Raw genomic sequence first — 26,864 nt, forward strand, 5'->3', positions numbered from 1 at the left:
GGCATTGCTCAGTTTGTTACAGGCGTACCTATGGGGGTATTCTGTGATTTCAGTATTGTTAAAAGCCGTTAATTTTCAATAAACTGCTGGCAATGATATCCTGCGCTACTGTAGGCACGAAAACCTACCGGCAGCACTGGCTACATAAGCTTACATAGAAACCGTCTTTAAAAGAGAGGAATGCGAGTGAGTCACGACTTATCACACTAAGAACAATACGTCCTACACATTACCTCTTTTAATTGCATTTTGCCTTACTTATTAATGTATCATGCCACTAATTAGGAAAATAACCCGGAGAATATCGGCAAGTCGGCTAGCAAGGTAAGTGTTTCCATATTCTTTACGGTTTCTTTTCAGTTAACATGATGAAGGTTTTTGCAGAGTGTTGACAATATAACGGCACATATAGGATTTATAAATACTTCGGTAATTAATCCCGCTCGATGTGAGCAATACATGGCGGAGATCTTTCATCCACACTGTGTAGTGGGTAGATCATCTGTTGAAACACTGAAGTTTGGAGTAGTTCACAATACTCAAGTAAACGTTTCAATAAAATAATAAAACGGCGCTCCGACTCGCGATTGTTGGAAAGACAAAAGTCATCTCGTTCAGTCATGGAACCGCAATAGACGAACGATGGAAATGCATTTAGCTCTACATTAGTCAGTTTGTACTACACCGAAAAGGCTACATATAACAAATAACAACCTATGACTGTTTTCTGCTCTGTCTTGTGAGTGTCTTCGATCAACGGCAAACGCAAATCAATAGGGGAATAGGGGAGAACGCGTCCCTAAATCAATTTATTTACAGTAACAGAATTATGTGTGGTACTGACGTATTTAAGTGCATTCAAAAAATAATGTCGTCTTTTCGTTTCATCTTTTATGTATCGCTTTCAGCATATGAAGGCGTCTGTAGGTATATGCCGCTAACTGATTTCCGGAATAACATATTTTTTCTTCCTCTTGGTCAAGTTTTGGATTAGTCCTCTGTTATTCTCCACAGTACGTCCTATATTGTCAAAATATAAATAATTGTTTTAAAATAAAAGGAATTACAAAACATGCATACTCAAGAAGATTAGCATTCTACCCAGCCAGTTTTAAGACCTTTAAAATTACAAATAATAATCGAATTTCGCTTGTTTCCCCTTTCAAAACTTCCCTCTTTAAGTAATGTGTTTAGTTTATTGAGAAAACAGTATTTGTCGTAGTACTCTAGGTAAATATAATTTTGACATATAGAGTGTTTTCACGTGACGTCACGGCAGCCATATTGGTGTTCCAAAACAATGCAACAGCGATCTTGTTGGTGTACCAAACCAATCCTGTGAGAGTTGAACTCTTTTCTGTGTAAACACTTTATTTTGTTCCAATAACTTTGCATGGGTGTTGGCCACCTGAGTGAAAACGCTCTATTACATCGTTTTCTTTGCTCAAACATCAAACAACCAGGGCTTCAATTTATCTGGCAAATTAAGGAATCTACGTGAATAAATTCTCCGACGTGGTAAGTTCTGAGTGCCAGAAAGAAGTGCGAGAACTACTTACATTATGCTTTGCGTTCTTATGGAGATGATAACCTTCCAGATATGTATTTAGTTAGTTTATTCCCACTTCGCCTGTAAATAAGAAGACAATAAGAAGTCATCTTTTATGTTTTACACGTACATACAGGCCACTCTGCACACGAGAGTTGTCTCTGCATACGAGACAGAATTGCGACAACTAGTTATATCGTGCTTTGCTTTCTTACGGAAATGATAATCTTCCAGATATGTATATTTTTCTTTCTCACTTCGCCTGTAAATAAGAAGACAATAAGAAGTCATCTTTTATGTTTTACACGCACATACAGTCCACTCTGGACAACTATAGGCTATTTACACGCACACCGTCCAAAACCTCTTATTCGTAAGTTATGAGAAATTAATATAAACCACAACATGATACAATTAAGGTTTCCGCGGATATTTTCAGTTGTTCACGCCTACTAAATGTAGCAAATTTTTTTGGAGGAATTTTCTGGAGGAAAAATCGTTTAAAATTACCCGTTAATTAGTTTTGCCTGTACCCCGGCAAAAGTATTAGATTTACAAGTCTTCCTAAAAGCTTTCTATTGTTGACGCAGGGAAAAAAGAGCAGTATTCAAACTGAAATAGGGGCTTATGCAGACGGAAATCATGCTCGAATGGGAAAGTCTGAAGGCTGATTAAAATAACAAAAGAGACTTTTTATTACATAAATCCAGTAAAGGTGCCAAATGAACACTCTGTACGGGTTTCGGAAAGTAATGTTCTATAAATCCCGCATTATTCAATTCTTCTTGCATTCGCTTAAGGTGGCTCAAAAAACTTTCCAGTACTTTACAAGACTGGTGGACTGATGTACGCTATAACCACTTTTAATCAGTTGATTCTACGTTCATAGTATCATTAAAATTCCCAATCAAATTACTTAAATTTTCGAAAACTTAAGATGGCTTTGATCCCCCATATACAAAATGTTTGCAAACTCTGCCAAACGTTGCATCTTATCCTGCTTACAAAAATTCGATAATAAAACAATGGGTTTTACGGTGTGGATTTTGTAATATGAGTATTTAAAGCTAAAATGAAGGGTGTTTTTAGCAAGTCATACTGTTGCTATGAGAACCTCTTTTGTCACGAAAAACAAACCGTGTTCACCAATGATTGGGCAGATTGATGCCGTGATTGTAGCATCAACTGATAAAGAGTGGTTATAATGACCCATCAAAATCTAAGTTTTGGAAAGCGCTGGAAACTGTTTTGAACTTAAAGGGTGTTAATGAGTAGATTTTGTTCCAGGCTCTCCCCGTTTAATGTGTACGTTAAATGTTGCGTGAAGCCTCGTTTTCATTTAATGACCAGTCAGTGTAGAAGAAATAAAGTAACTTGTTTCCGAGGCATTAATCGTCTGGCTTAACACGAAATATAACACGACTTTTGAGGATCAATTCCCTGCAGTATTGAATTACTTGAAATTGACTCCAAAGAAACGGAATTGGAACACAGAACATTTTACCACGAATTGCAGGGAAACTCTTGTTGGCGTAATTGTTTGCAATTTGCAACTCCATTGGCTTCCGTGCCGGGCATTACTGAGATATTTGAGAGCAGCACGGTAATGTAAATTGAATAACACATTTAATGGTACTGAGTAAAACTAAGGCAGATCGGACACTAAATGCCAAGAAAAAGTTAATTCAATACTTCGCTGGCGCTTTTTTCAGAGAACAACATGAAATCCAGACAGCTTCTGTGCTTCAACATGTGTTCTGTCATACCTGCGCTTGAAGAAAATTTGAAGCTGAAAATCATATCATTTTTTTTTTTTCTTTTTTCAATGTCATTCATACTTTCAAATTTTAATTCCTGTAAAGTAATCAAGCGGATACTCGCCCCTGAAACAAGGGAAAAGGAAGCATTTTATCTCTGGATCGTCGCTGCCTCGTTCATTTTGAACTGGAGAAACTGCAGATCAATATTCCAGTGTATTTCTCATGTAGATATATAAGGGAAATGTGGTAATTTTACATAAATATTAGGAGTAGAAAATGAATGCGTGGAAACATCTCTGTTTAAATGAAAAAGCGTAAGACTTAACGTTTCAAGAGCAGAACATGAGCGCAATTATTTATGTACAAAATAGAAACTCGGAAAACATTATACGGCCTACGAATTACTTATTCACTTCAGCTGTGATATATCGATTTTGTTTTTAAAGCCCCGTAATCTCTGTTTAAGTCATAAATTACTGCAATCTTTCAGCTGTTTAACTCCCGTTGAGAAATTATGTGCTTGCAATTGATACGTGGTTTGCATGGTCATGGATCATAATTATGGCCGTTCCAGAAATTGTCAGTCTCAAACTTGCTAAAATGTGGAATATTTAATTCAATTTAATTGGAGATCTCGTTTTTAGACGCGTTTGTCGTGTGGCAATCAATTTATGTTTGGTCCAACTGTTACTGTTCTAAACTTGACTTCAATTAATTTGCTATTCATACTTTAATGTTCCCACTCAAGTCCAGGCAGGGATCTCTAACTTCTAATTAAAAACGTATTAAATTCTGTATAGTGTTATGTAATGTTCAGGCCGTAGTAATGTTGAGTCGCACTGAGCACAATTTTTAATTTCATTTTCTGTAGCGGTTAGAACTTGGAAGACAACTAGAGTTCTCCTGAATTGATAAATAAATCAATCAAGTTTCGGTCTAGTATTACATAAAATTAATTAATTTATGTAAACGAGACAACTCTGAATCTATTTTGACCCAAGCGCTCTCCGGCACTCAGACCTTCTTAGTATGACACGTTCTGTATGCATTCAAAAATGTATTTGTGTTCCCGGGCTGCTTGACGAGAAATATGATGACAGTGCTTAATTTCCTGAATAAAAACAACAAACAAAAATAACTTTCGTCAAAAATAATGAAAACCGCGCAAGAAAATATTACGTATGTCTCCTGCAACGATTTATATTTACCGGTCATTACCACACCTTTTGTTGCATGATTGCAGCAAATGGCAGGTGATATTTGTGTAGATTTAAACAGTTAACCACGAACGGACGACAGGTATTGTCTACGTTTACACTGAAGTCATTCCCCTCCAAGAAATCGTCCTTCGATATCTTTAATATTTTGGAAAAGGTAGGCGGCTTTGAGTCGGGTACGTTTAAGGCATTTTGTCTGGTTTATTCATAATTCATTCCAGGAAAATCATTTGAAGGCATAAACATTATAATTCTAAAGAAATCGACGCTATACAATGTAATTATGAACGTCCCAAAAGGCCGAGCTCCATACAATTACATATTTATAGGACACAGAGAAAAAAAAAACACTCGTATAAGACGATTTTCAGTCGGTTAACGAAATACCGTCCAAAAATTAGATGATTAATCTATAACGTCCTCCGAAAGTCTCAGATTGTAAAATTTATTCAGAAGACCATGATAATTTGTCCTTGTTAAATGCATTTATTTTACGTTAATCCTTATTGCACCTGATTCAAGACTGATATATTTTAATTTTAGAGTTATTATTTTTAGTTTCTTGAAGTGTAGATTCGTATGCTACAATGTTAAACAACGAGAGAGAACACTGAATTGCCTGCTCACTGTAAACAATAACGTTAAAAGGAAGCAACGGAAAATAGATGTCAGTTAGACTTAGCCATTGAACCTTAGATCCAAATTTCTGTAAAGTCATAACATATTGTGACCGCGATATTTCACATTAGGCTGTCTGACACTTTTCGCCTCAATACAAGCCTACACGTAAATTAATATATACTCTACTGATTATTTAGGAAATTCAGGCTATATAGACTCCAACCAGAACTTCGAGCCGACAAAGTCGTCCCAAGCATTGAATAATAGGCATACTGTGATTGGTCAAAAAGCTGTAGCCGTTTGTGTCAACAGACCAGACCATCCACTAAATACAGTACAGCGTTCCCTAGCTTGCGTCAATTCTCAATGCAAACACAAAATAACTACTTCGAACGTTGGTAAAATTGCCAAAATGTTCTTATCTTTTTCCCGATCACTGGTAAACACACAGAGATATATTAGTTTGTTAATTGAAGTTTATAACCATTGCCTTGAGCAATGGTGAGTCCAGTCTAAAAAAAATTTTTATATTTTTCTACTAGCCTTCGTTAAACAAGTCCTAGAATAGGGATAGGTTCATTATAAAAATTGAAAAGTGATAACGTTGAAAAATGCCAGTGTCATCTTGCCCGAAACTTTTGTAATTTTTCGCAAGATGACAAATTAGATTTCAGTCTTCAATTTTTGTTTTCTTTTGAACTTTTATATTTATTCAAGTGTAACGCATCAACCACTGATAACAAGTTTCTTTCGTGTTTGTTCATCCCATAGAGATTTTCAGGAGAACATTTGTGACAACACAAAGATCCCCTTAACCTTACCGCGTGTGGACACAGAGATATTTTGTGTTATTTTGTTCTTATTATCATTATTTCTTCAAGACACAAAACAGGCGTAAAATCATAAACTTGTAAACAAGGTTTTCTAATCAGCTATGTCCATTGTTGTTTGTTTGCTATTCCTAGATATTAAGTTACCAAATTTATTGTGTCAAAAGGAAGCAAAAATGAGTAGCATTACCCCGCGGCTTCATGTTTCATCATTAATTTATATTTCAATTATTTCTCAAGACAACTTTGCCTGAATAGTTGTGGTACAATAGCTGACGCCAACAGGTACCTGTAGTTCACTTTACGAGAACATTTCAATATGTATGCCTTTTTTTTCCTTTTCATTTCTTTATTTTAGAATTAACTTTGTATAAGCAATTTCATACCATTCCTTAAGGAATGAAACAAATGATTTACTCCTCTAATGAAAACTGAAACAAGAAAAGCATGAATAATAAATTAACAACGAGCTGAGACATTATAATCCTCAGTCCCGTCGCGGATTTTATAGTTTCTATTCGATTTCAATACTTTGGACTTTCTCATTGACTGTACTTCGCTCGTCCAATCAAAAACGAGAATTTCTATCTATGATAAAAAAATCTTGAAGTTCGCGTCACCAGCAATAACTCATAATGAAATGTCTTGTAATAAAAAGTTTTCATGTTATTTACACCATTGTTGTGGTAATTAGTACCACGTTTTATACCATGGTTTTTGTGTATATAAGACGTTCATAAGCAGAGCGACACATATGTATACACTTGACCTTAGAACATATATATATAAAAAATAGTGCCACAGTCGTCGGGCACGAAAGAGGAAAGATACGAAAAAAACAAAAGGTCCAATACCTCAGTGATGTGACTTGTCATGAATTCATTTCAATTTTAAATAACATGTACTTGGCATTGAAAGAAGTCCAAAGATTATTATCAGCATAAAAGAAGCAAAAGAAGACAGCTGTCTGTGAAACCCAGGTATGTTTTAACCAAAATCCTCAAAGCTCAAAGCTACATTATAAAGCCACGTCTAACTAATTACTTGTGTCATTTTGCGACTTGCAGAAAGTTCATTTGTTCTTAATTTCACCACCTAGACGCGTTTTTTCGATATGTAATGTATGTATATGGATCAGAGTTACCTTCAAGACCTAAAGCTTGACTAAAACCTTTGAGGAGTGATTTCATCGACTGCAAGGGATAGTTTTCTCGATTTCGCTTAAGATCGAGTAATTTACGTAGCTCAAAAAATAAATGCACAGATAGAGCAAAAAATTTTCAGAAACGCGGGATTCGAAATTTGAAGTTCTCAAATGGAAATTAAACAATCGTGAATGATTGTAAGTTTTGTTACGAAGAGTTTCTCTTCGCAAAATTCAGAGTTTACAGTATACGTAAACTTCTGGCCTGCACACTTCCATAAAGTATAGTAGCAGAAACTGTCTCACAGAACAGTTTTTCGAAATAATTAAGACAACTATATTGAGATAATGTCGGTGTTTTATTTCGTTAGTTTATACCTTTGAAATTATTATTTCAGTTTCTTAAACAATTTGCATAAATTATCGGGTATGCATTTTAAAACGCTGATTTGGTGATAACGGAACCAATATTTCAAATAATGGTGCGGGCTCCCATCAAAAGTTCTGTTCTTGATTTCGAATTGTGTTAGCTATCTCTTAGGAAAAATTTGCCAGGCTGCTAGTACCAAGAGGGAAGAAATCCTTTTAAATTACGATAATTTATGACTTTTTTAATTTTAACTTTTGTTGTTCGATGGATAATTCCAACATAATTTTGTTATTTCATTGCAAAACACTAATGGAGATTAGAGTTCGTGAGAACATAGTAAGTTTGACAGCTTGAAGGCCGTTTTGCTTTGTGTCTTGTATCTAGCTGGAAAAGACAAACAGTTTTATATTATTATTTCTACATTATCATTTTATGATCAGCCAGTTCCTCCAAAAGGACTGCTAAAATAGATTGTCAAAATAAGACAGTGAGAACGTTCCTGCATTTTAAAATTGTAATAAATAAGCTAGGAGAACTTGGCTTTAAAATGTAAAAGAAGTGATTGAAAAGCATTTTGACTAACATCACGTTTTTCCTAATTAGTTGTCCCCCATTGACTTCCCGCGAATAGTTTTCCGTCACGCATGATTTTGACGGAGAGGTCTTAATAACAAGATTACCCACATGAAATGGGAAAACCGCGTCGCTATGACGGTAGCTTCGGTTGGCTCGTGCCATTCATTTGTGTTGTGCAACCCTGGAGCGAAACAACTAGAACTTTTACTAGTTATGACATTTCTGCCATATCAGTTTGCAGGGGATGTGCATGGATTTGTCCAAAAAAGCAGCAAAGCCTTCATATTTCCTTTTATGGCTTTAAACCTTGGCATGGCAAATAATTCGTGACTGAAATGTTTCGGTAGACGACTATAACAAGAGAACTTGTAGCACGGTAAAAATATGCCACATACGACAAGTCTATCAAAATAATTCATGTCCAGCAGATGTGGATGGTGACAGCATAAATTAAGGAGTCAGCACTTATGAATTCTATTTAAAATCTGAGAATGGAACGAAGCGAAAGGGTAAGCCAATCTAAGCTGAATGTCAAGCGTATTTACCCTGATTGTTAAATAGTGAATAACATACGTATACAGCGCACCTCACCAACTTATCCTTGTAGTTTGAGGCGATATCTAGACATATTTTATATCAAATCAGTCATGTCAAGTTTTTAATCCACTTTTAACAGCCCAGGGGCAAGAACCGAAGACAATCCACAGTCTGGATTTCATTCTTGAAACACTGAAAAGTCGAGCAACAAAATTTGTGGCTAACAGGTCTTTGCTTTGCTGTGCTGTGCTGTGCTGTGCTGTATGTGCAACAAATTAACATATGTTTGATATTCATTGCACAGGTATTGGCTTTAAAACGAAACGATAACAAATTGGTTTAACGGCTAGATGTAACTCGATCCACAATACGTTTAATACGTCATCATAGGTGCTGAAAAAATATGGAAAGTGTCTTTAGTCAGCAGACGAGTAACCCGAGTTGTTTTTTTTTTTTTAAGCTTGCTCTCGTGTTACGCTTCTTGCTAAAAAAAAATCAAGCTAATAATTTTAAGTCATTCGTGGCATAAGACAAAGGCTACAGGTTGAGTTTTCAAAGCAGTCCTGTTTGGAAGGAGCACATAGCTTACAACAGTTGCTCCGATGTTTCAACCACCTAACATAATACAATGTAAATGTAATATTGCCAATTATTTTCTGTCTTTTCCCATCGAAACGACTCCCCCAAAAAGAAGATACAAAAAATTGCATATTGTTGATACTAGTATCAGTACATTGTTATAATTGTTTGTCGTCTTCGGCGACAAACGTATTTCCTCAAATAATTTGAGAAGTAAACCCTGTCTTGTTTCATCGATACTTACATTGAATTCTCAAACGATATCAACTGAAATGTTTTTTTTTTTTGTTCTCCTTTTCTTGTTCGTTTTTTTTTTTTTTTCTTGCTAGAAACAACTACGGCATCAAAGTTTTTCGAGTATTCGGACTTTTTGGCAAGTAATCCCATCCAAGTGTTACAAAAAACCTCAAATAAGCATCATTTTGTTGATAAACGGACCCACCGTTTAATATTTTATCAGTTTGTTAATAATATTTTGTCTACAACCAGCAACACTCACGACTACTCCTAAAATTACGTGAATTCTTTGCGTATTCTTTTTATTTATTAAGCTAAAATGCACCCTCCCTTGTTAAATTATTTTTGGCTTATTCAATCTCCTCATGCTTGCACGTGTTTACATGCTTAATAAACACAAGTTGCCAAACGACACCTGCCAATACCTATTTTAATATCTCATGATATATGGTTTATATCATTTAAATAAGGGAGCCCTGCGCGCGAAGGCCTCTTTCATCTACTAAATCCGCAAAGCGTGTAGTATTATAGAATGGTCTTAAGTCTTCTTTTGGAAAATGTGAATGAATTCTATACTAAGAAAACCGAAATTGCTAAGAATATATATATTAAGAGTTGCAACCAACCATGGCTATGCTGAAATGTCAACATTTAACAATCATATTGCCAATATCACACCACTTATTTGACACACATCTCTCACACCGTACATCGAGAACTTTTGTATGTGAGTGTGTGTGGACATTCCAGCGCAATTCCGGACAACCAGATGTATTTAACGAGTTCTTACCTCACCTTATTCCTTAATTTCCCCTAATAAACTGAGGAGGGAAATAAATCACAAGGAAATGTAGATAATACTTTTTAAAATCCTACTACTTTAGAGTTGCTAAGTCGGTCACTTTGGTTATATAAAGGAAATAAAGCACGAAGTCAACCTTTAATTCAGTCTGTACGTTAATCGATTCAAAAACGAGGAAAGCGATTTAAAAAAACATATCCTTGTAAGGGCCGCATTAGACGATACAACTTCATCGTAAGTTGAAACGCGGGCTGTTAGTGTGATGCAAAAATCGCATGCGCGCACAGTTTTATACAAGTTTTTAGACCCTACATCATTTTCGTGTCAATCGTGAGAACTGTAAGCACGTTGTAAGCAGGATTTACACGGAAAAATTCGTGACTTACCTTGTAATATCGGCATTAGCTAATTGCACTACTATTTACCGTGACATTCAGTTTACTCGCCATCGATTGGAAGTTTTCAAAAGCTTTAAGGTCGACTCAGGCCAGTTTAGGCGAAGTTTGTTTCTCTCGTTTTTAACTGCTTCATCAGCTCATAAACGATCAACCTCGGCTTACATAAGTCCTGCGACTTGTTGTTTAAAAGCTCAAGCCGTCGTATTTGTTTGTGTTCCCCTAGTGCATTAACGTTAAAGTGATTTACATGATTTTTCCAGAATAGTACGTTTCAAAGTTTGTTCATTACGATAATGTGGGAAATTAAAATGTGTTTATTACAGGTCATCTCAATCAACCTGTCGGAAATTGTTCCTCTTGATGTTTAATGTTTCCTGATTGATCTCATAAGTACTGATAAATGGAACTTCTAGACATATTAGACAGCCCGAGGCTTAAAACTCCACGTACTTGAAATTATTTTTCACGTCACGTCAACTGAATTATATTGATTCTGATTTACAGTAACACCAAGTGAAAAGGAAGAAGATCTTGCCCAAATGATGTACATTGTTTGCTTACTGATTTTGGTAGTCACATGTCACGGTCAGGAGCAACAAAACTGTTCAGGTTAGTTTAGAATGTAAAATATACTAATGCATGTAGAGCAAAACAAAATTTCTTAGGACCGAATGAAGTTCCCGACGTGTTTTACAGCAGGGTTGACTAGAATGGCCAGATAGCGGCCACCTACTTACGTGTAGTTTGTCAATAGAAAGATTACATCAAATCTACTTGAAAACTAAAAGGAAATACTAGCCGAGTGTCTTTACTTAAATAACTCGCAAAATAACTAACACAATAACTTGCAATATAAAGGTAAAAAGGAATTAGATTTAAATGAACATACGCACGCAAATCTTTGTCAAATTCTCTTTGGATAGCGACAGATGACTGTAGCAAAGCACTTGGTATGGAAGACAACAGAATTAAAAACTCACAAGTTACTGGAGGATTTGCGTACAACGGCGACAAAGCGAACTTCGGCTCCCAGAATGCTCGCCTACATCATCCTCGTGGCTTCAGAGCAGAACCGAAAACTTTTCCTCCATCGGCTAACACGATAGGAATTCACTTTGCTGAGGAAAAGGTTATCACTGCCATAGCGACCCAAGGATATGGTGGTGAATGGGTAACCAGCTTCAATATGTTTTACACCGACTCTCTTGGAAACCGGCAGTCTGTAAAAGACATTGAAGGGAAGCTGCTGGTAAGATAGAAAGGCCGAACATTAACATTCTAGTTAGCAATAGTGACTGTGTTGCCTCAGTTCTGGTGAAAGCTGTTCCACTAACAGTGGCCAGAGAGGAAGTAGATATTTCATCAGTTAAAATGATATGTTTCCATGTTTGCAACTGTCGTTTGAAATTGCTTTTTAAATGTTAACTCGATCCTGAATCTTAGGCCATCCTGACCGTTAAAAAAAGTAAGTTTTGTTGAAAGGTCCAGTATTGCTAACAAAGCCGTAGCCAGAATTAGGAACATTCATGTCGAAGAAATATCAGGAAAAAAAAGAACATTTATTTCGCACTATTTTCTAATACATAACCTCTTATAGGTTCTTACAGGATTTTACAGGATCCTAAATAACGAATTAACTTCAAACGTTTTATCAAGGCAAGGGTTTCGGATCGCCTGTTTCTGACAACAGCCCTGGCTAAGATCTGAGGGCACAGGTTGGGTTAGCAGAAAATGGCCGAAAACGTGAATGATTAAAGAGCCGGCAGTTACATACGTATATCGCTATAAAAAGAAGCGGAACAAACTGGGGTATAAAATAAAATAGCATTATTCGTAAGAAAATGTATTTGATTGTATTATTTGTTTCACGAAGTTCTTTTACTTTTCAGGATTTTCCTGGTAACACCGATAGTGACACGGTTAAACGGAACTCTCTACCAATTCCTGTCTTCGCATCTTCAGTGTTCATATTACCTTTGACTGTACATAAAAACGTTGGCCTTAGGTTGGAGCTTTACGGCTGCAAAGAAGGTATATATCCTGACCCGTTAAATTGCTTTGATTGTAACTTCTTTTCATGGTAGTCTTCTAATGGCTTTGAGGAATAACCACCCTATTATTTACGCAGGGTCTCGTTTTGGTTATTTCCCTACCATCACCACGCCTGACATTTTAACAGAGGGGTTGCTGACATATCAATTTTTAGACCTATGGAACAACAACTGGGTCATGGAAGCTAGCTTTCTTGTTTATGTTTCTTTTTTTATTCACTAACGCCCGGTTCAAACGCCGTAGTTCACATGAGCCGAATCGAATACTATTGAGGGAGAACAAAGGATTTTTCTCATTTGTATTCTATTCGGCTCATGTGAAGTACGGCGTCTGAACTTGGCTTAAAGTTTGGTTTCATTCCTTTCAGGTCATTATTTTATCGTCTGGCTGATGCTGAAAGAGACTTTCTTCACTGTGACCTACACAGATCCGTCAACTTGGGAATATCAAGATGCCGTGACTAATTCCTTGGATGAGGTTAGTTCCTATCACGGACTTCACAGTTACGTTCAATCAAGAACTTTTTTAACAGTATCTGAGTTGAAGTAGAGATAACACATTCAATACGAGCTCTTGAATCGGTAAATGCAATACTACCGACACCATACCGGTGGCCAATCCAGTAAATCTGCATCGTTATCCATTTCTCCTTCAGAAAAAACCACTACCTTCGTTTGTCCCAACTCCATTTTGAGTTACTGCATGAAGGTATAATCTCTGGATGTCCTCGATTATTTAAATGGTAACATACGTTCTTTCCTTGTACATTCAGGTAAATAGGATTTTCGGTACCACTTGGGGATTTCTGCACGCACGCGTACGAGAGCTAAGGTATGTACGTGTTAGAAATACACCCAGCGTCATTTTATAAGACATCTCATGAGCTGTAAATTCTTAAACGGCTGTTCTAGGTCTACAACCAATATGCTCTTTAGTGAGCTGAAGATCCTTTATCAGACAAATTTCTGATTTTGTTTTCCTCAGTGGGCAGGACGGATGAAATCTTTTCTTAGTTTTGCTCGTAATGTGCATTTGACGTCCATTTTGCTTTCTTCCGTGTTTTACATTCTGATTTTATCCCTACCTTTTATATGTAGCCTGCAAATACTGCCAGCTTTAATAGTATCAATGTATATAAATATGAACACCCAGTAACCTGTTGTTGCTCGGTTTACTTATTACAGTGCGCTTGCTCCATGTATAATCACTTGTCACTAACTAGGACACAGTTACTGTGTGAAGTTGCCAAATGCCACAAAATATTAATAAAGTATGTGTTTGTTGTTAATGTTGGTGGCGGGCGCGTTGACTATCTCGGTAGAATGCGACAAAATTTCTACGAAACGAGGCCAAAATCAAGGTACAATTGATTTCGTACATGCAATCGTAATCGCTTTATTCTTAATATTCTTTATCTTGTTGATTTCAATAACCCCCTTTATTATCTCACGGTTAAGCTCCACAAGAGTCACCCGTTATGTGACTCTGATGGACAGTTCTTTTTTGCAGTCCACAAGAATCACCATCGCTCTCTAGAGCAGTAACTGCTGTGGTGGAGATCCATTGTTTACGATCCAGCGAACAGGCCCTCTTGACGAAGCTCAAGTCTGTAATGGGAAACAACTATGAAGGGATATTTGACCCAGGCTTTTTTAGGTCTCAGTATTCAAGTAAGTAAAACGATGACAAATTTAATAATCAATAATGTCTGTTCAACCAGAAGACCAGAAAAGAATGATTGAATCTAAAGTCTATGATAATTAATTAATCGACAGAGGAAATCTGCCGAAAGCCGAACGAGAAACTCAATGGGACCAAACGCCTAGTAAGAGCCTCCTGGCTAATAGCTAAGAACAGATAAACACAGCAATTTGACAAACGCGTTTCAACGATATTCATTTATTCCAAAGGAACTGTCTTTCTAAGTTAGTCGTTCATTTATAATACCGTATTGCCGGATTTTTTATGATGATGAATTTCTAATGGTTGGCCTTAACTGTGCGGAGTTGCTCTTTAATTTTAGCCTAGATGTGGTCTTCCACGAGGGGTCTTCAATCTGGCCTAAATGGACGACCTTTTTGATAAGAATCGTTTTAAAGTTATTTTTTTTATGAAAATCATGATCAGTTCCGTTTTGACTCCGGCTGCGTACCAGAATAGTCCTTCTTTTAGTTGGGCCAACGGGCCGGGGAGAACTCCTTTAAATACAAAAAATGTTAAACCCCTTCTTTTCACAGAACGATGTGGATGCGCACCGCCCAAGGCAAGCTTAAAACTTGGGAAAATGATGAAAGACGCCAAGGAAATTTACCTTTCTAAGATATTCATGAGACTTCCGCTTCAACTAGAACACTCATGTCAACCAACAACAACTATACTCTACTCCTGGAAATTCTCAAAAATAGACCAGGAAACAGGTTTGTTTGGACCCTTACGGCCATTCGGCCGAAAGAAAACAGTCATCTTACCTTTACGTATGTTTGGCATTGGCTACGCCTATGTTCAATGTGAAGTACAACTTTCAGGCGATGCTGGCTCTACGACGCTTGCCAATGGCTATATGAGGATTGTTCGTGATCCGCTTGTGGCAATTATTACGGATATAACCGAGACGAGGAGTAAGATCATGCTAAGTGCGGAAAAATCGTTTGATGCTGGGTTTGGCACACGAGGCCTACAATTTACCTGGTTTTGTAGACTAGCAGGTGAATCGTTCTTAGATGTAACTGAGCGTTACGCAGTCGACGAGTCATTTGGTAGAGTTAAGACAAACACAGGGTGCTTTGGGTATGGACCTGGCAGACTCAATTCTACAGATGAAGTATTAGTTTTGAACATGGTGGAGATGGTGAAAAGCAAGAAATATATTTTCAAGCTTGTTGTCTACAAAGACGATAGAAATGCGAGTGCAGTGTACGAGTTAGTAGTAAAACCACTCGCGTCGATCTTTGTTAGGTAAGAATATTAAAGGACCCTACTTAGCCTCCTACTCAGCCATGGTAAAACGAGATCTTATTGCTTTACTGTAAGTTGTGTTCCTGTAAGTATGTTTAATTATCATTAGTAGCTTCACAGGGATTTCCTTCGTCTCGAAATGCTCCGAATAAAATATAATAGCCAAACTCTCTCGTGCAAACAAAAACAAGGGTATGGCTCACACGGGCCATGAAAATAATTTTTACAGCTATTTTGTATTATAATACCAAGACATTTAATGCCTCTCCTTAACAACGAACTGAGCAAAATTGAATTTTTTGTTATAAGAGTGCTTCAGTCCCATCGGGTGCGTACCACACTGTAGGTATGATCAGTGCCAAACATCTAGAATTATCCCGATACTGTACTGATTTTTTAGATCTTACGCATGACATCGCTACATGCTCAAAATTCGCCACCAAGCCTCGTTTGAACGAATATTTTTCAAAATTTCAGCACCTTCGTGTTTTTTATTTGTGGGTATTCTTTCCACCGGCGCTTTAGGATTTTGTTCACGTTATAATTTTATATTTGCATTTTGAACCGAGGCTAGGCGGTCATGCACAAGGGCTATAATAGCTGTACTGACCAGATACAAGCAAACGCGGGATAGCCTGAGATTTTCAAGGTGGAAAAGTCGTGATGCTCGTCATCTTGCTTAGGGATATAAATCACTGATTTTGGGTATCAGGACGAAACGCCACTGTTCGTAGCTGTCAAGATATCTTTTGCGTTGCAATCTCCCCTAGCGGGAGAATAAGCGCCCCTTGCTAAGGATTCCTTTTAAAGAAAGACATGAGGTTGAATATTGTGGGAAAACAAATGGTCGTTCTGAATGTAAATGCTCATTCTCTAGGTTTCTCCTCTCAGGTTGAAGTTTAGCACTTCAAAGGACAAAGAAAATTACGGCATATATTGGACAAAACTGTTTTTGTTTTGTTTTTTTTTTCAACATCATTGTAGTTTACCAAACTAGGTACTGTAGTTTATATTGTTGTTTTCTTCAGATGCATGTCAAATTGTGGTGAAAAGGTTAGTCCGCAAGATAGATTACTCCTGGAGGCGACGTGCCAAGGAGAAGCCTGCAGCAAAATTTCGAACTACACTTGGAGTTTGCATATTGTTAATCAATCAGTTGACGGCTTTTCTGTCTCGCCAGTTCATCACGTTAATATTTATCTGCAAATGAACACCAGACGCCTGTTCATTAACGACATTTTCAAATTAGAAGATGACACGAGAAAGCACGTTCATTACGCTGTTAAAGCTTCGGTTAAATTAGACGATGGGAAGGAGTTTGATGGTAACTTTTCGTTTATTGTCAACTCGCCTCCAAAAATGTTCTCTGTAGACGCTAGTTGCCACGTTGTACCGATGAAAGGTGAAGCTATATCAACCGACTTCTCGATCACGTGCTCGGGATGGCATGACGCGGACAAACCGCTGACTTATGAGTTCACATACCAAGACAAGTATGGCATGGTAATAATTCAAGCCGGGAGTTTGAATACAGTGACTACAAAACTCCCAGTAGGAGAGGCCTCTAATAAGTATGAGCTCCTATTGGAAGTGCTTGTTGGAGACTCTTACCAGGATTTCACATCCACGCGGCTGTTAGTCAAGGTATCAGTATCAAAGGAATGACATGCAATATTTGTCTGAAAGAACTACTCTTGCCATTTGGTTAACTATTACTGCTCTTAATACGCTTTTAAATCATATCTTTTGAACTCGGGTCCGTTTCATTTTCACATTCATTTTCATGGTACTTGCAATTATTAAGGACAACAAGTAAGAAAAAGCTTATTCTTGTTTATGTTTGAAGCTTCCATCATGACACGACGTCTGACGTTCATATACAGGATCATATTTCTGATCTAACAAATAACCTGGTAACGTTTCAACGAAGACACTTCTGACCTCTTTTCTAGGTACGCCCTCCAAAGCAGTCCGATTTTAGCGATGTATTTGTTAACAAGCAACTCAACGTCATTCGCGACTTTGTGCGAGCTGGAGATGCTGACCGAGCGACGGAGCTTGCTTTTATGTTGATGTCCACTGTAAAGGACTTTCGTGACGAGTCATTCGAGAGAAAGTCGGTAAGTGCATTGAATTAAATTCACCCATTCCATTCTTCGTTTTATCTTCTTTTATAGCCATCGTGAAATATGCACATGCACGCGTCATCCATTAATCACTTCTATTTATTAACTATACTTTCTAGAGCTCCATCTTGCGAGACATGAAAGGTCTCAAAGTGAAAAGCGTTGTCCATGTGACAAAAGTTGCCGCTGTTGTTGTCTGGGCGACAGATAACAGCCAAACCGTTTCCCCTTCCCTGCAGGTAAGTTGAACTTCAACTTCAACTTCAACTTCACTTTACTTTGCACTTACAGTTTTGAAATTACAATATTAGCATAAAAAAGAAAAAAAAATACATATATAACAATTAAAGGTGACAATGGTCTATAGTTTGTGCATGGAGGCTAATAGAACCGCGAGGTTATCGACAACTTTATTAGCTTTTGACAACTTTATTAGCTAGTTAGAAATGTGAAGGGCTTTGTAATTTGCACTACGAGTTTACAAAGCTCTCTTTTATATAGTTTTATTTTATTTATATGTGTTGTTTTGTTTGCAAAGTAAGCCAATTATCTCTTAAATCTGACCCCTCTGGAAAACGGCTGTTGTTTGTGTTGTTTAAAAAGTAAGACAATTAATTCTTAGCTCTTCGCCAGAGCGAATCGCTCCGACTAAGGGCTAACGCTAACGCTAACGTTGCCCCATCTGCCTTCATTTTCATCAAGTGCAATCTCCTGAAAAAAAACAATAAAAGTTGCGGCTTCACAGTGGACTTCGGCAATATCCAAAAATGATTATAATCCTCGTCTTTCTAGGCAGACGCCTTTGCACTACTAAGTGAAGCTACAAACTTCATGGCCTCTCAGTTCTCTTCAAACAGTACTCACGATGCCAAGGTTGCTAAGAATGTCAGCTCTGTTCTGCTTAACAGTATTGGAAGTCTTTTACAAATCTCTTCTAAGGATGCTAGAATAGAAACAAAAGATGATTCTACAAGAGAAACCGTAAGTAGAATTTCAGTCAGCCTCGAAAAAGAGGTGGAAATTCAGTTCTCAAATACAGGTTTTCTGTTAGTATCATGATCCAACTAGACCAAGGATTCATAGCTTGTTTTTTTGGTGACCTTTTATGGCTAGCTCCGCGAACGGGTAAGGTGAAACAAATTTTAGGCGTCATTGGCTTCCTGGGTGGGCCAGATCCAGGGTTATCTTGTGAGCACGGGATTACCCGCTGTTTCCCGCTGGTTCAGTCAAGAAGTGACCCTTCATTGGCAACAATGTTCTTTCAATTCATCCAAAAAAAAATCGTGTGTTCTTAACTTTATATTTCAGGGAAAAGAAAACACAAAAAGGACACTCGAATTAGTCAGAAAGGTCGGAGAAGTTCTCTCATCAACAAGTCACTCAAGCCAAGGGAAAACTGTCGTGAAGTCCAACTTTGTGGATGTTGCGATCTACAAGGAGAAGCCAGAAGATCTTTCTGGGCGGAATATCAGCGAGGGAGGGGCAGACATTGTTATACCTGACTCCAATAATATATTTCCAAAAACTAATGGCAGTGTTACATTGCAGGTAAATCGTCCTTTTGATTGGACTATTGCCTTGTCTCTGTTAGTGTTGTTTTAATTTCGTACCGCAAAAAGTAGTTACGTTATACTCTGAGCACTATATAGAAATTTGAGACATCCACATTACTGTGGAATGATTACAACCCTGTTTTCTTACTGCGTTTTTAAAGATCGTCAATCACGTATTCACTCCACTGTTGTCCAAGGTGTTCAGACTGTAAGTGATTCTTAACTGTAGCGTGCAGTTTTTCCTGAATATTTCGTATGAAATAAACATATTTAACACATTTTGACGTCATGTGCTAAAGCTGGTAACGTAAGTCTTAAAAAGAATTGGGTCAACAATAGATAGTCTGGAAAGCAATTCAAGTAGGTATTCGTGGTAACCTTAGTTCTGGCGATAATTTTCCCAGGTACTGGACCCCTCTTTGAAGACATTAGGTTATAGTCAACACCAGAATGATTTAGCTAATAAAGTTAACACCTTGGTTTGAATTTCAGCTAATGGCATTCAAAGAAAATCCTTACATATGGGATAAGACTGCATCAAGCATCCGTTCGGCTGTAATTGACGTCACTCTAAGAACCAGCAACGGCATGGAAGTAAAGGTCAACAATCTCAGCAGCCCATTAGGACTGCACATTTCCAACAGACACACCGAAAAAGTTTCAGACCCTAGAAAAAAGCCACGTCACTTGTTCCTACAACCAGGAGTCATTCGGTATCACACCCTTGTTATACCGTCAAGTGAGCACCTTGTGTCTTTGAGAGTTGCGAACGTTGCCAGTCGACAGGTGGTAGTTTATTTTGGACAAGGGTTTAAACCTAGTGCTAACAACCACAGTTACGTCGTCAACTTGCCAGATTTGTCATCCTGCCAAAGCTATAAAACAGATAAGTTATCTAACTGTACCGACGATGCTCATTCTGTCAGACTTATTGGTTATGATGCAGGTCTTTACTACGTCGGGATAACACTGGTTGTTCCAAAGGCTAGGATGCGAAGATCTTGCACTGGTAATGGCAGACGGAAAAAGAGATCTTGTATTCAAGTCAAAGATCCCCCGACCACCCCATCCCCAACGCCTATGATTGTCACACCGCAGTATAATGCGAAAACAGACGTTAACTACACATTTTCAGTAACCATGGGAACGTGCCTTTACTGGTCGGTGGAGGAAGAGAAATGGTCGAGCAGAGGATGCAAGGTTAGAAAAAACATTTAGAAACAATATTTAATGTTCTAATTTACACTTCGATTTCGTCTTATCTTTAGTTCTTGCAACACCTTATTTTTTCGTAAAACTAGGCGCTGGGAGTAATAATCTATACGAATGCCACAGTCACTAAGTCACGTTAAGAAAGATGCAAGTTGCGTGGGTAAATCTATTGAAGTGTAGATTGGACGGGAGGAACCAAGTCATGGACGGCAAACGAAAAAAAGACTTATCTAAATGTTTGAAGATCGCTCTTCAGTGTAAATGTGAATTTTAGGATTCTCTATTATCTCTGTTTCTTCTCGGAAGTTTTGCATTAGGAAATAACTACATTATGGGGTTCTCTTTAAACTTGAAATCCATTTTATAAAATGGAAGAGTAACATCTTTTTGTGACTGACGTAGCTCCCTCCGACAATGACCCAATTGATAGATATTTTTTTGCGAGCGTCATGTTTAAGAAAATTCGCCAAAGTTAAAATGCGGATTTCAAACATTAATCTTAGTATATGTTACTTCCCTACAGGTTGGTTCAGCATCTCAGCAGGGGAGAGTGCACTGCCTTTGTACGCACTTGACATCTTTTGGTGGAGATTTCTTCGTGGCGCCAAATCCCATCGACTTTGATAAGGTCTGGGACGAATTTGGCCGTCTAGGGGAGACTGGAAACTATGTTGTGTTAGCGACTGTCTGCACTTTGTTAGGGTTTTATGTAGTGGGCTTGATCTTTGCCCGACGAGCCGACAAGAAGGACGAGTCAAAGGTAGATAAAGTTCTTATTCGGCTCTGATTTACCTTTTGAGAAATCGAGATCCTAAAGTGTTGACGGAAACTGATTTTTCAGTACAAAACAGGATATCAAATGATTTGGGCATGGTTGGCAATCAGAGGCTAATTGGGGACACTGCGTTTAGCAGGCTTAATTTAGAGAGAGTTCAAAGTAGATTCACAATTTAATCGCATCAGTATTAAGAAGTGGCCGCAATGACATTAGTTTTGTAATCGAGCGGGTAATGAGAAGAGACAAAATAGAACTTAAAGAGGGACGGGAAGGTTTGCTTTGTTTTGCTTGCATTTTTACTGCAGAGTTCTTCCTATTCTGAAAGAGGGTATCTAAGTGGCATTCAGCAATCCTCTGCCCATTCATTACCCTCTTAAGTGTTGTTGTAGTATCCTATTATGTTGTCTGTAGGTTTTGCAAATAAATGTGTGCCTTACAGTCACACACAGGAATTTTCTCTACTTCCAATTCGTAGGTCGTTGCAGAATATCACCTCTCAGATCCACAGACTGAGGAGCACACTTACACCATTTCCATACAAACTGGCGCGTGGAGGAATTCTGGAACTACCGCCAATGTAGGGCTGGTACTATATGGTGAAGAAGGCGTCTCAAAGCCGATAATCTTTACATGTAAACAACTGCAAAGGATATTCTTTGCCAGAGGCAGTGTAAACACTTTCACTCTGTCTCTGCAAAAATCATTAGGATCCCTTTTTAAATTAAAAGTATGGCACGACAATTCTGGAGACAGTCCATCGTGGTTTCTTCTTGAAATTGTCGTAGAAGATGTCCAGACAAGAGAAAAGTGGCATTTTATAGCGAATCGATGGCTTGCTGTTGAAAAGGGCCTCGGGGAGATAGACCTCGAGCTGATAGCAGCATCAAAAGCAGATCTATTAGAATTTAAAAACGTCCTTCACTCTCGAGCCCAAAAAGCTGTCGGAGACTCGCATCTCTGGATTTCTCTGTTCACCAAACCTCCGCACGATCAGTTTACTAGATGTCAAAGACTTTCTTGCTGCCTGTCAGTCATCTTTTGCGCCATGGTAACTGGTGCTATGTTTTATCGCTTTGGCGCCAAAGCCACAGATGTCTTCTACATTGGACCACTAAAATTTAGTTGGACAGAAATAAAGATAGGTATTCAGAGTGGCCTCGTTGCTCTCCCGGTTAACTTTCTCATTGTAACCATATTCAAGAATATCAAACAAAGTGGGGAACAACCAAATTCTTCAGGATGCCTCCCGCATATCTTTATTTACTTTAGCTGGGGCCTTTGTATCTCCACTACGTTAGCCAGTGCTTTGTTTACCGTCTTTTACAGCTTATCTTGGGGTGCTGAGATCTCGAATCAATGGCTTGTGTCTATGACCTTCTCATTCTTTGAAGACGTCTTGCTAATTCAACCAATGAAAGTGTTGATTATCGTTTGCTTGCTGTCAATAATTATTAGGAAGCCACTGGACCCTGACTCAGTGTATCAGTCCCAAATTCTACCTGAACATCAGTTCGCACGCACAGGAGATGTTGGAAAGGAAGCAAGAATTCTTGAGATGGAGGAGCTTGAGAATGCACGCTTTCAACGCAAGAAGGAAAAAAATGCGTTCCGTGCAATTGTTGAGATTTGTTTCTTTGCCGCATTCCTCTTTCTCTTTATGGTTGTGTGTTACGGGAATCGAGATTCTGCGAGATACAGTCTGACAAAATCAGTGCAGGCTCTTTTTAAAAACTTTTCGAAGGTGAGTCTAAAAGTTTTTTTTTTCATAGCCAGAGTGAATTATTTTAAGTAGTTAAAGTGCCTATGAAGTAAAAAATAATAGCTGCTTATTTGAAAGGCTTTTCAAAGTAAAGAAGAATGGCGTTTTGCTTTCTGGAATATCTTTTTTCGTTTTAGAGATATTTATGTTTTTGTAAGAAAAGTGATGACGTCATAAAAGGTTCCACAAAAACAGCGCAACACTCAATCGAGAATAACTCTAGAAATATTAAAGCAGTGTTCTTTAAACTTGGCACCACAAATATACTTCACAAAAGAAAAATAATGACACCCGTCGTGCCATTGCCATGACAACAGTTATGCCGCGGGCTCTGTTTTAATTAAGACTAAAATTCCCAGATTTTATCTTAAACAAGGGTCATCCACTCCCACCAATGTAATGGGGAGGGCTCAGACAATATGGGAACCTTATGTGTTCCGAGCAAGACCCTCTGTCCCACTATAAAAGGTTGCAAATGGGGATATTTGGTTTTTCACAGAAAGAGATTGGAGCCAGGAGTGTTGTCATGGTTACAATATAGTAGATGTCATTCTGTTTCTTTTGTGATGTACATTGCTGGTGCCAAGTTTGAAGAACACTGCCTTAATGTTTCTAGAGTTATTCTCGATTGAGTGTTGTGCTGTTTTAGAGGAGCCACCTATGATGTCATCACTTTCCTCATTTGCATAATACAAAAACGTGAATATCTCCAAAATGAAAAAAGATATTCCAAAAAGGAAAATGCCATTCTTCTTTACTTTGAGAAGCCTTCAAATAAGCAGGAATTATTTTTTAATTTCATAGGCACTTTAACGCAAGTCATCTGGCTGATTAGTCACACAGGAAAGGTTCATTTAAATATCGTAACGTTTTTATCGCTGCAACACTCACTTCTCTGTTAAAAATGAGTCAGCCTTGAAATTGGTAGTCTGCTCACAGGTCTTCAATTTTGTTTTCTTTACGACTGCTCTCGTGCTCCGTGCTCGATCTTGAGTGTTCGAAAAAAATAATTCGTTGCAAAAGAAGCGTATTTGTGCATATTAATACCTAAACATGGTTACTTCTTGTAGGTGGATGATACACCATCTCTATGGAGTTGGATGAGGAATACGTTTGTTCCTGGACTGTTCAACACAGCGTGGTATAACGGCAAACCATTTGATTATGACGAAGGATTCATCAGCAACAGAGAAAATTTCCTAGTTGGAATGCCAAGACTTCGGCAAATACGTATACTTCCAGGTAAGATTAGATATCAAGTTGAGTCATATTTCAGTATTGTGATTTTAATGGTGTGTTCTTCTATAGAAATACCTAATTATATACATGTTCCCGTATTGGGGTACTATCAGAAACGCATGGGAGTTCCTGGCACGGTTTGAATATGGTTTTCTGCTCATATAGTTAACAAACTCCTTGCAAACAACTGAGACGTTTCCAGCAAATTACAAATAATCAAATAACCGAGTGTTAAGTTGTTCTGGATTCAAGTTAGGTAAATAAAACGTAGAGAAGATAACTCAATGAAAACAGCTCAACTTCTTGTCTTGACAGAAGCCCAGTGTAATTCAAAAAGCCATTCCTTAGGACTTGTCCTCCCGCGATGCTTGCCTTTCTACAGCGAAAGCAACGAAGACACCACACCTTTTCACAAACCGGGTTGGATACCAGTCAAGAATGCCAGTTTGTTTATTACTAATACCGCCGAGTTGGATTCGCTATGTCCAAAACCATGGCAATATGTAACTGCAAGTGGGTTGAAGTCAGAACCAATTCAAGGCACAACAACCGCGTACCTTGGGGGAGGGTTTGTGGCAAATCTTGGTTACAACTCGGAATCAGCATTAGATGTCTTAGAAAGCTTGGAAGACAACCGCTGGATCGACGACAGGACAGTAGCTATTCTTATTGAATGCACATTGTTTGAGCCTGCAAAATCCTTTTATAGCCTTATGAGATACTTATACGAGAGATTCCCAACTGGAGGCGTCATAACAAGCAGCACAGTAAAAACAGTTACTGTTTATTTACCCCATGGGTCCGCAAGCTACCGATCATTTTATCAAGTTTCGCAGGTGCTGCTCATGTTGGTAATTCTCGGGTTTATAATAAAAGAGATCGCAAAAGCGTTTCGAGGAGGACGCATTTACTTCAAGCGGTTTTGGAGCTGGATTGACATATTGTTGATCGGCTTTGCTGCCTCCGGAATTGGAATAATGCTTTACAAAGAGGGATGTACGCGTGAATACGTGAGCAATGTTCGAGCAAATCCATTTGATAACTGGAGCGCTGATCAAATTATGTTCTGGTCCGAGGTTGAAGACTATCTGCTCTCCGTGGTAATGTTTGTGGTCACCATTAAATCCTTGCGACTTTTTCGATTCAATCCTCACGTTTATCAAATGAGAACGACCCTGAGAGGTTCCGTCACTCCACTTTCCTCTTTTGCAGTGGTATTCTTTGTCGTTATAATAGCATTTGCTTTGTTTGCGTTCTTGTCTTTTGGATCTTCGGTACTCAACTATTCCACTTTACCCCAAGCAGTTCGTACATTGCTTCAGATGGTCATTGGTGGTAAGTCTTCGTATTATCAGCTCAAATTTGCCACCGACAGTTTTCTTGGGCCATTATTCCTCTTCGTATATTTATTAACCGCAATGGCAATCTTAGTTAATACGTTTATAGCCATTTTAAACGAGTCCTATACAATGTCACGAGAAGAAAAAGAAAGAAAAAATGACGCTGATGACATTGACTATGTTGAATTGTTTCAATACTTACAGTCTTGCGTGAAAGCCTCTATACGTTCACTTTACAACTTCGGTGAATTCGTTCGATTAAGTTTCTGTAATAGGAAACATAGTCGTAAATATCAGGTTAATGGATATCATATAACCCATGCTCCTAAGGCTAACGTTCCTAGACTAGCCTCTATGGATAGCCTGGACGAGATCCAATATCCTATTTTGTCTCATGCGGAGGAATTGCTTTCCAAAGTGCAATTGCATCTAAGGAAGCTTACCGAAGGAACAATTCAAGAAAACTCTGAAACAGACCAGGACACAGATCAAGAGGGTAGCTGTCCCGATTCTGAGCTGGAGTTCGACAGTGATTGCGGTAGTTTTCTTTTGTCAGCCAGTGATATGTCTGACACTCCTGTATAGCTTCTTTCCACAGTCACCCAGTCTCATATTGTATTATTGAGGCCGCTCGGCTGCCATTTGCCCACACTAACCTAATGATGGCCAGATGAAATTATAATCAGAGAATAACAATTAAAACATGATTTACTTAAGCTATCCCTACTGCATCTGTATGTAGTGGAGATATGACGGTCGGGTTATTATTTCGTTTTCTGAGTCCGGACATTGGAATTTATTGAGAAACTGTCATATCCGATTCCCCTTGGGGAAACTGCCATATTGTTTTCTTACATCCTTATCCCCTCGGGGGTATTAGGGAGTTTTAGCAAAACACGACGGCGACGGCGACGGCGACGAGAACATCACTAAACAAAAAGTTTAATGAGCGAAACAATGATTTTACACGCGCGTTTTGAATCTTAGTACATTTCTTGCCCAACATCTACGAACATCAACGTGCCGAGAATGACCTATGACCTACGTGTTTTGGAGAACGTGAACCACAGCGGCTAATTTTTGGTATCTTCCTTTGCAACTGAACGCTGTCATTTTTCCCGACCAAGTTTATGGACCGATAAGCGCACTGAACAGAACTACACAGTTGCGACATTGGATGGTAAAATATAGATCCATTTTTTAAAAAAAAAAAAAAAAGCGTCGTCCTCG

At 38.2% G+C, this 26,864-nt stretch overlaps 1 protein-coding gene across 1 annotated transcript; it reads left to right on the forward strand.

The window, feature by feature from the left end:
• Positions 1-5,857: 5,857 nt before the first annotated feature.
• Positions 5,858-26,830, forward strand: LOC110065003 (polycystin-1-like protein 2). The gene is made up of 18 exons (XM_089291020.1): positions 5,858-6,957; positions 11,125-11,229; positions 11,550-11,869; positions 12,510-12,651; positions 13,040-13,149; positions 13,445-13,503; positions 14,182-14,342; positions 14,910-15,627; positions 16,656-17,271; positions 17,580-17,747; positions 17,873-17,992; positions 18,546-18,734; positions 19,062-19,301; positions 19,799-20,506; positions 21,042-21,278; positions 21,772-23,037; positions 24,126-24,297; positions 24,610-26,830. Exons 2-18 carry the CDS (start codon positions 11,160-11,162, stop codon positions 26,217-26,219), a joined length of 6,906 nt encoding a protein of 2,301 aa, XP_089147146.1. The 5' UTR covers positions 5,858-6,957; positions 11,125-11,159; the 3' UTR covers positions 26,220-26,830.
• The last annotated feature ends 34 nt before the right edge of the window (positions 26,831-26,864 follow it).

This window comes from Orbicella faveolata, unplaced genomic scaffold (genome assembly GCF_042242905.1).
Source record: "Orbicella faveolata isolate gen_17 unplaced genomic scaffold, um_ofav_v1 contig_24, whole genome shotgun sequence".
Taxonomy (NCBI): Eukaryota; Metazoa; Cnidaria; class Anthozoa; order Scleractinia; family Merulinidae; genus Orbicella; species Orbicella faveolata.

Coding starts and splice junctions, on each gene's coding strand:
- LOC110065003 (XM_089291020.1), top strand. CDS start 11,160: ATGATGTACATTGTTTGCTTACTGATTTTGGTAGTCACATGTCACGGT. Junction 14,343..14,909: donor TTTTAGGTCTCAGTATTCAA/GTAAGTAAAACG, acceptor TTCTTTTCACAG/AACGATGTGGATGCGCACCG. Junction 17,748..17,872: donor AGTCATTCGAGAGAAAGTCG/GTAAGTGCATTG, acceptor TATACTTTCTAG/AGCTCCATCTTGCGAGACAT.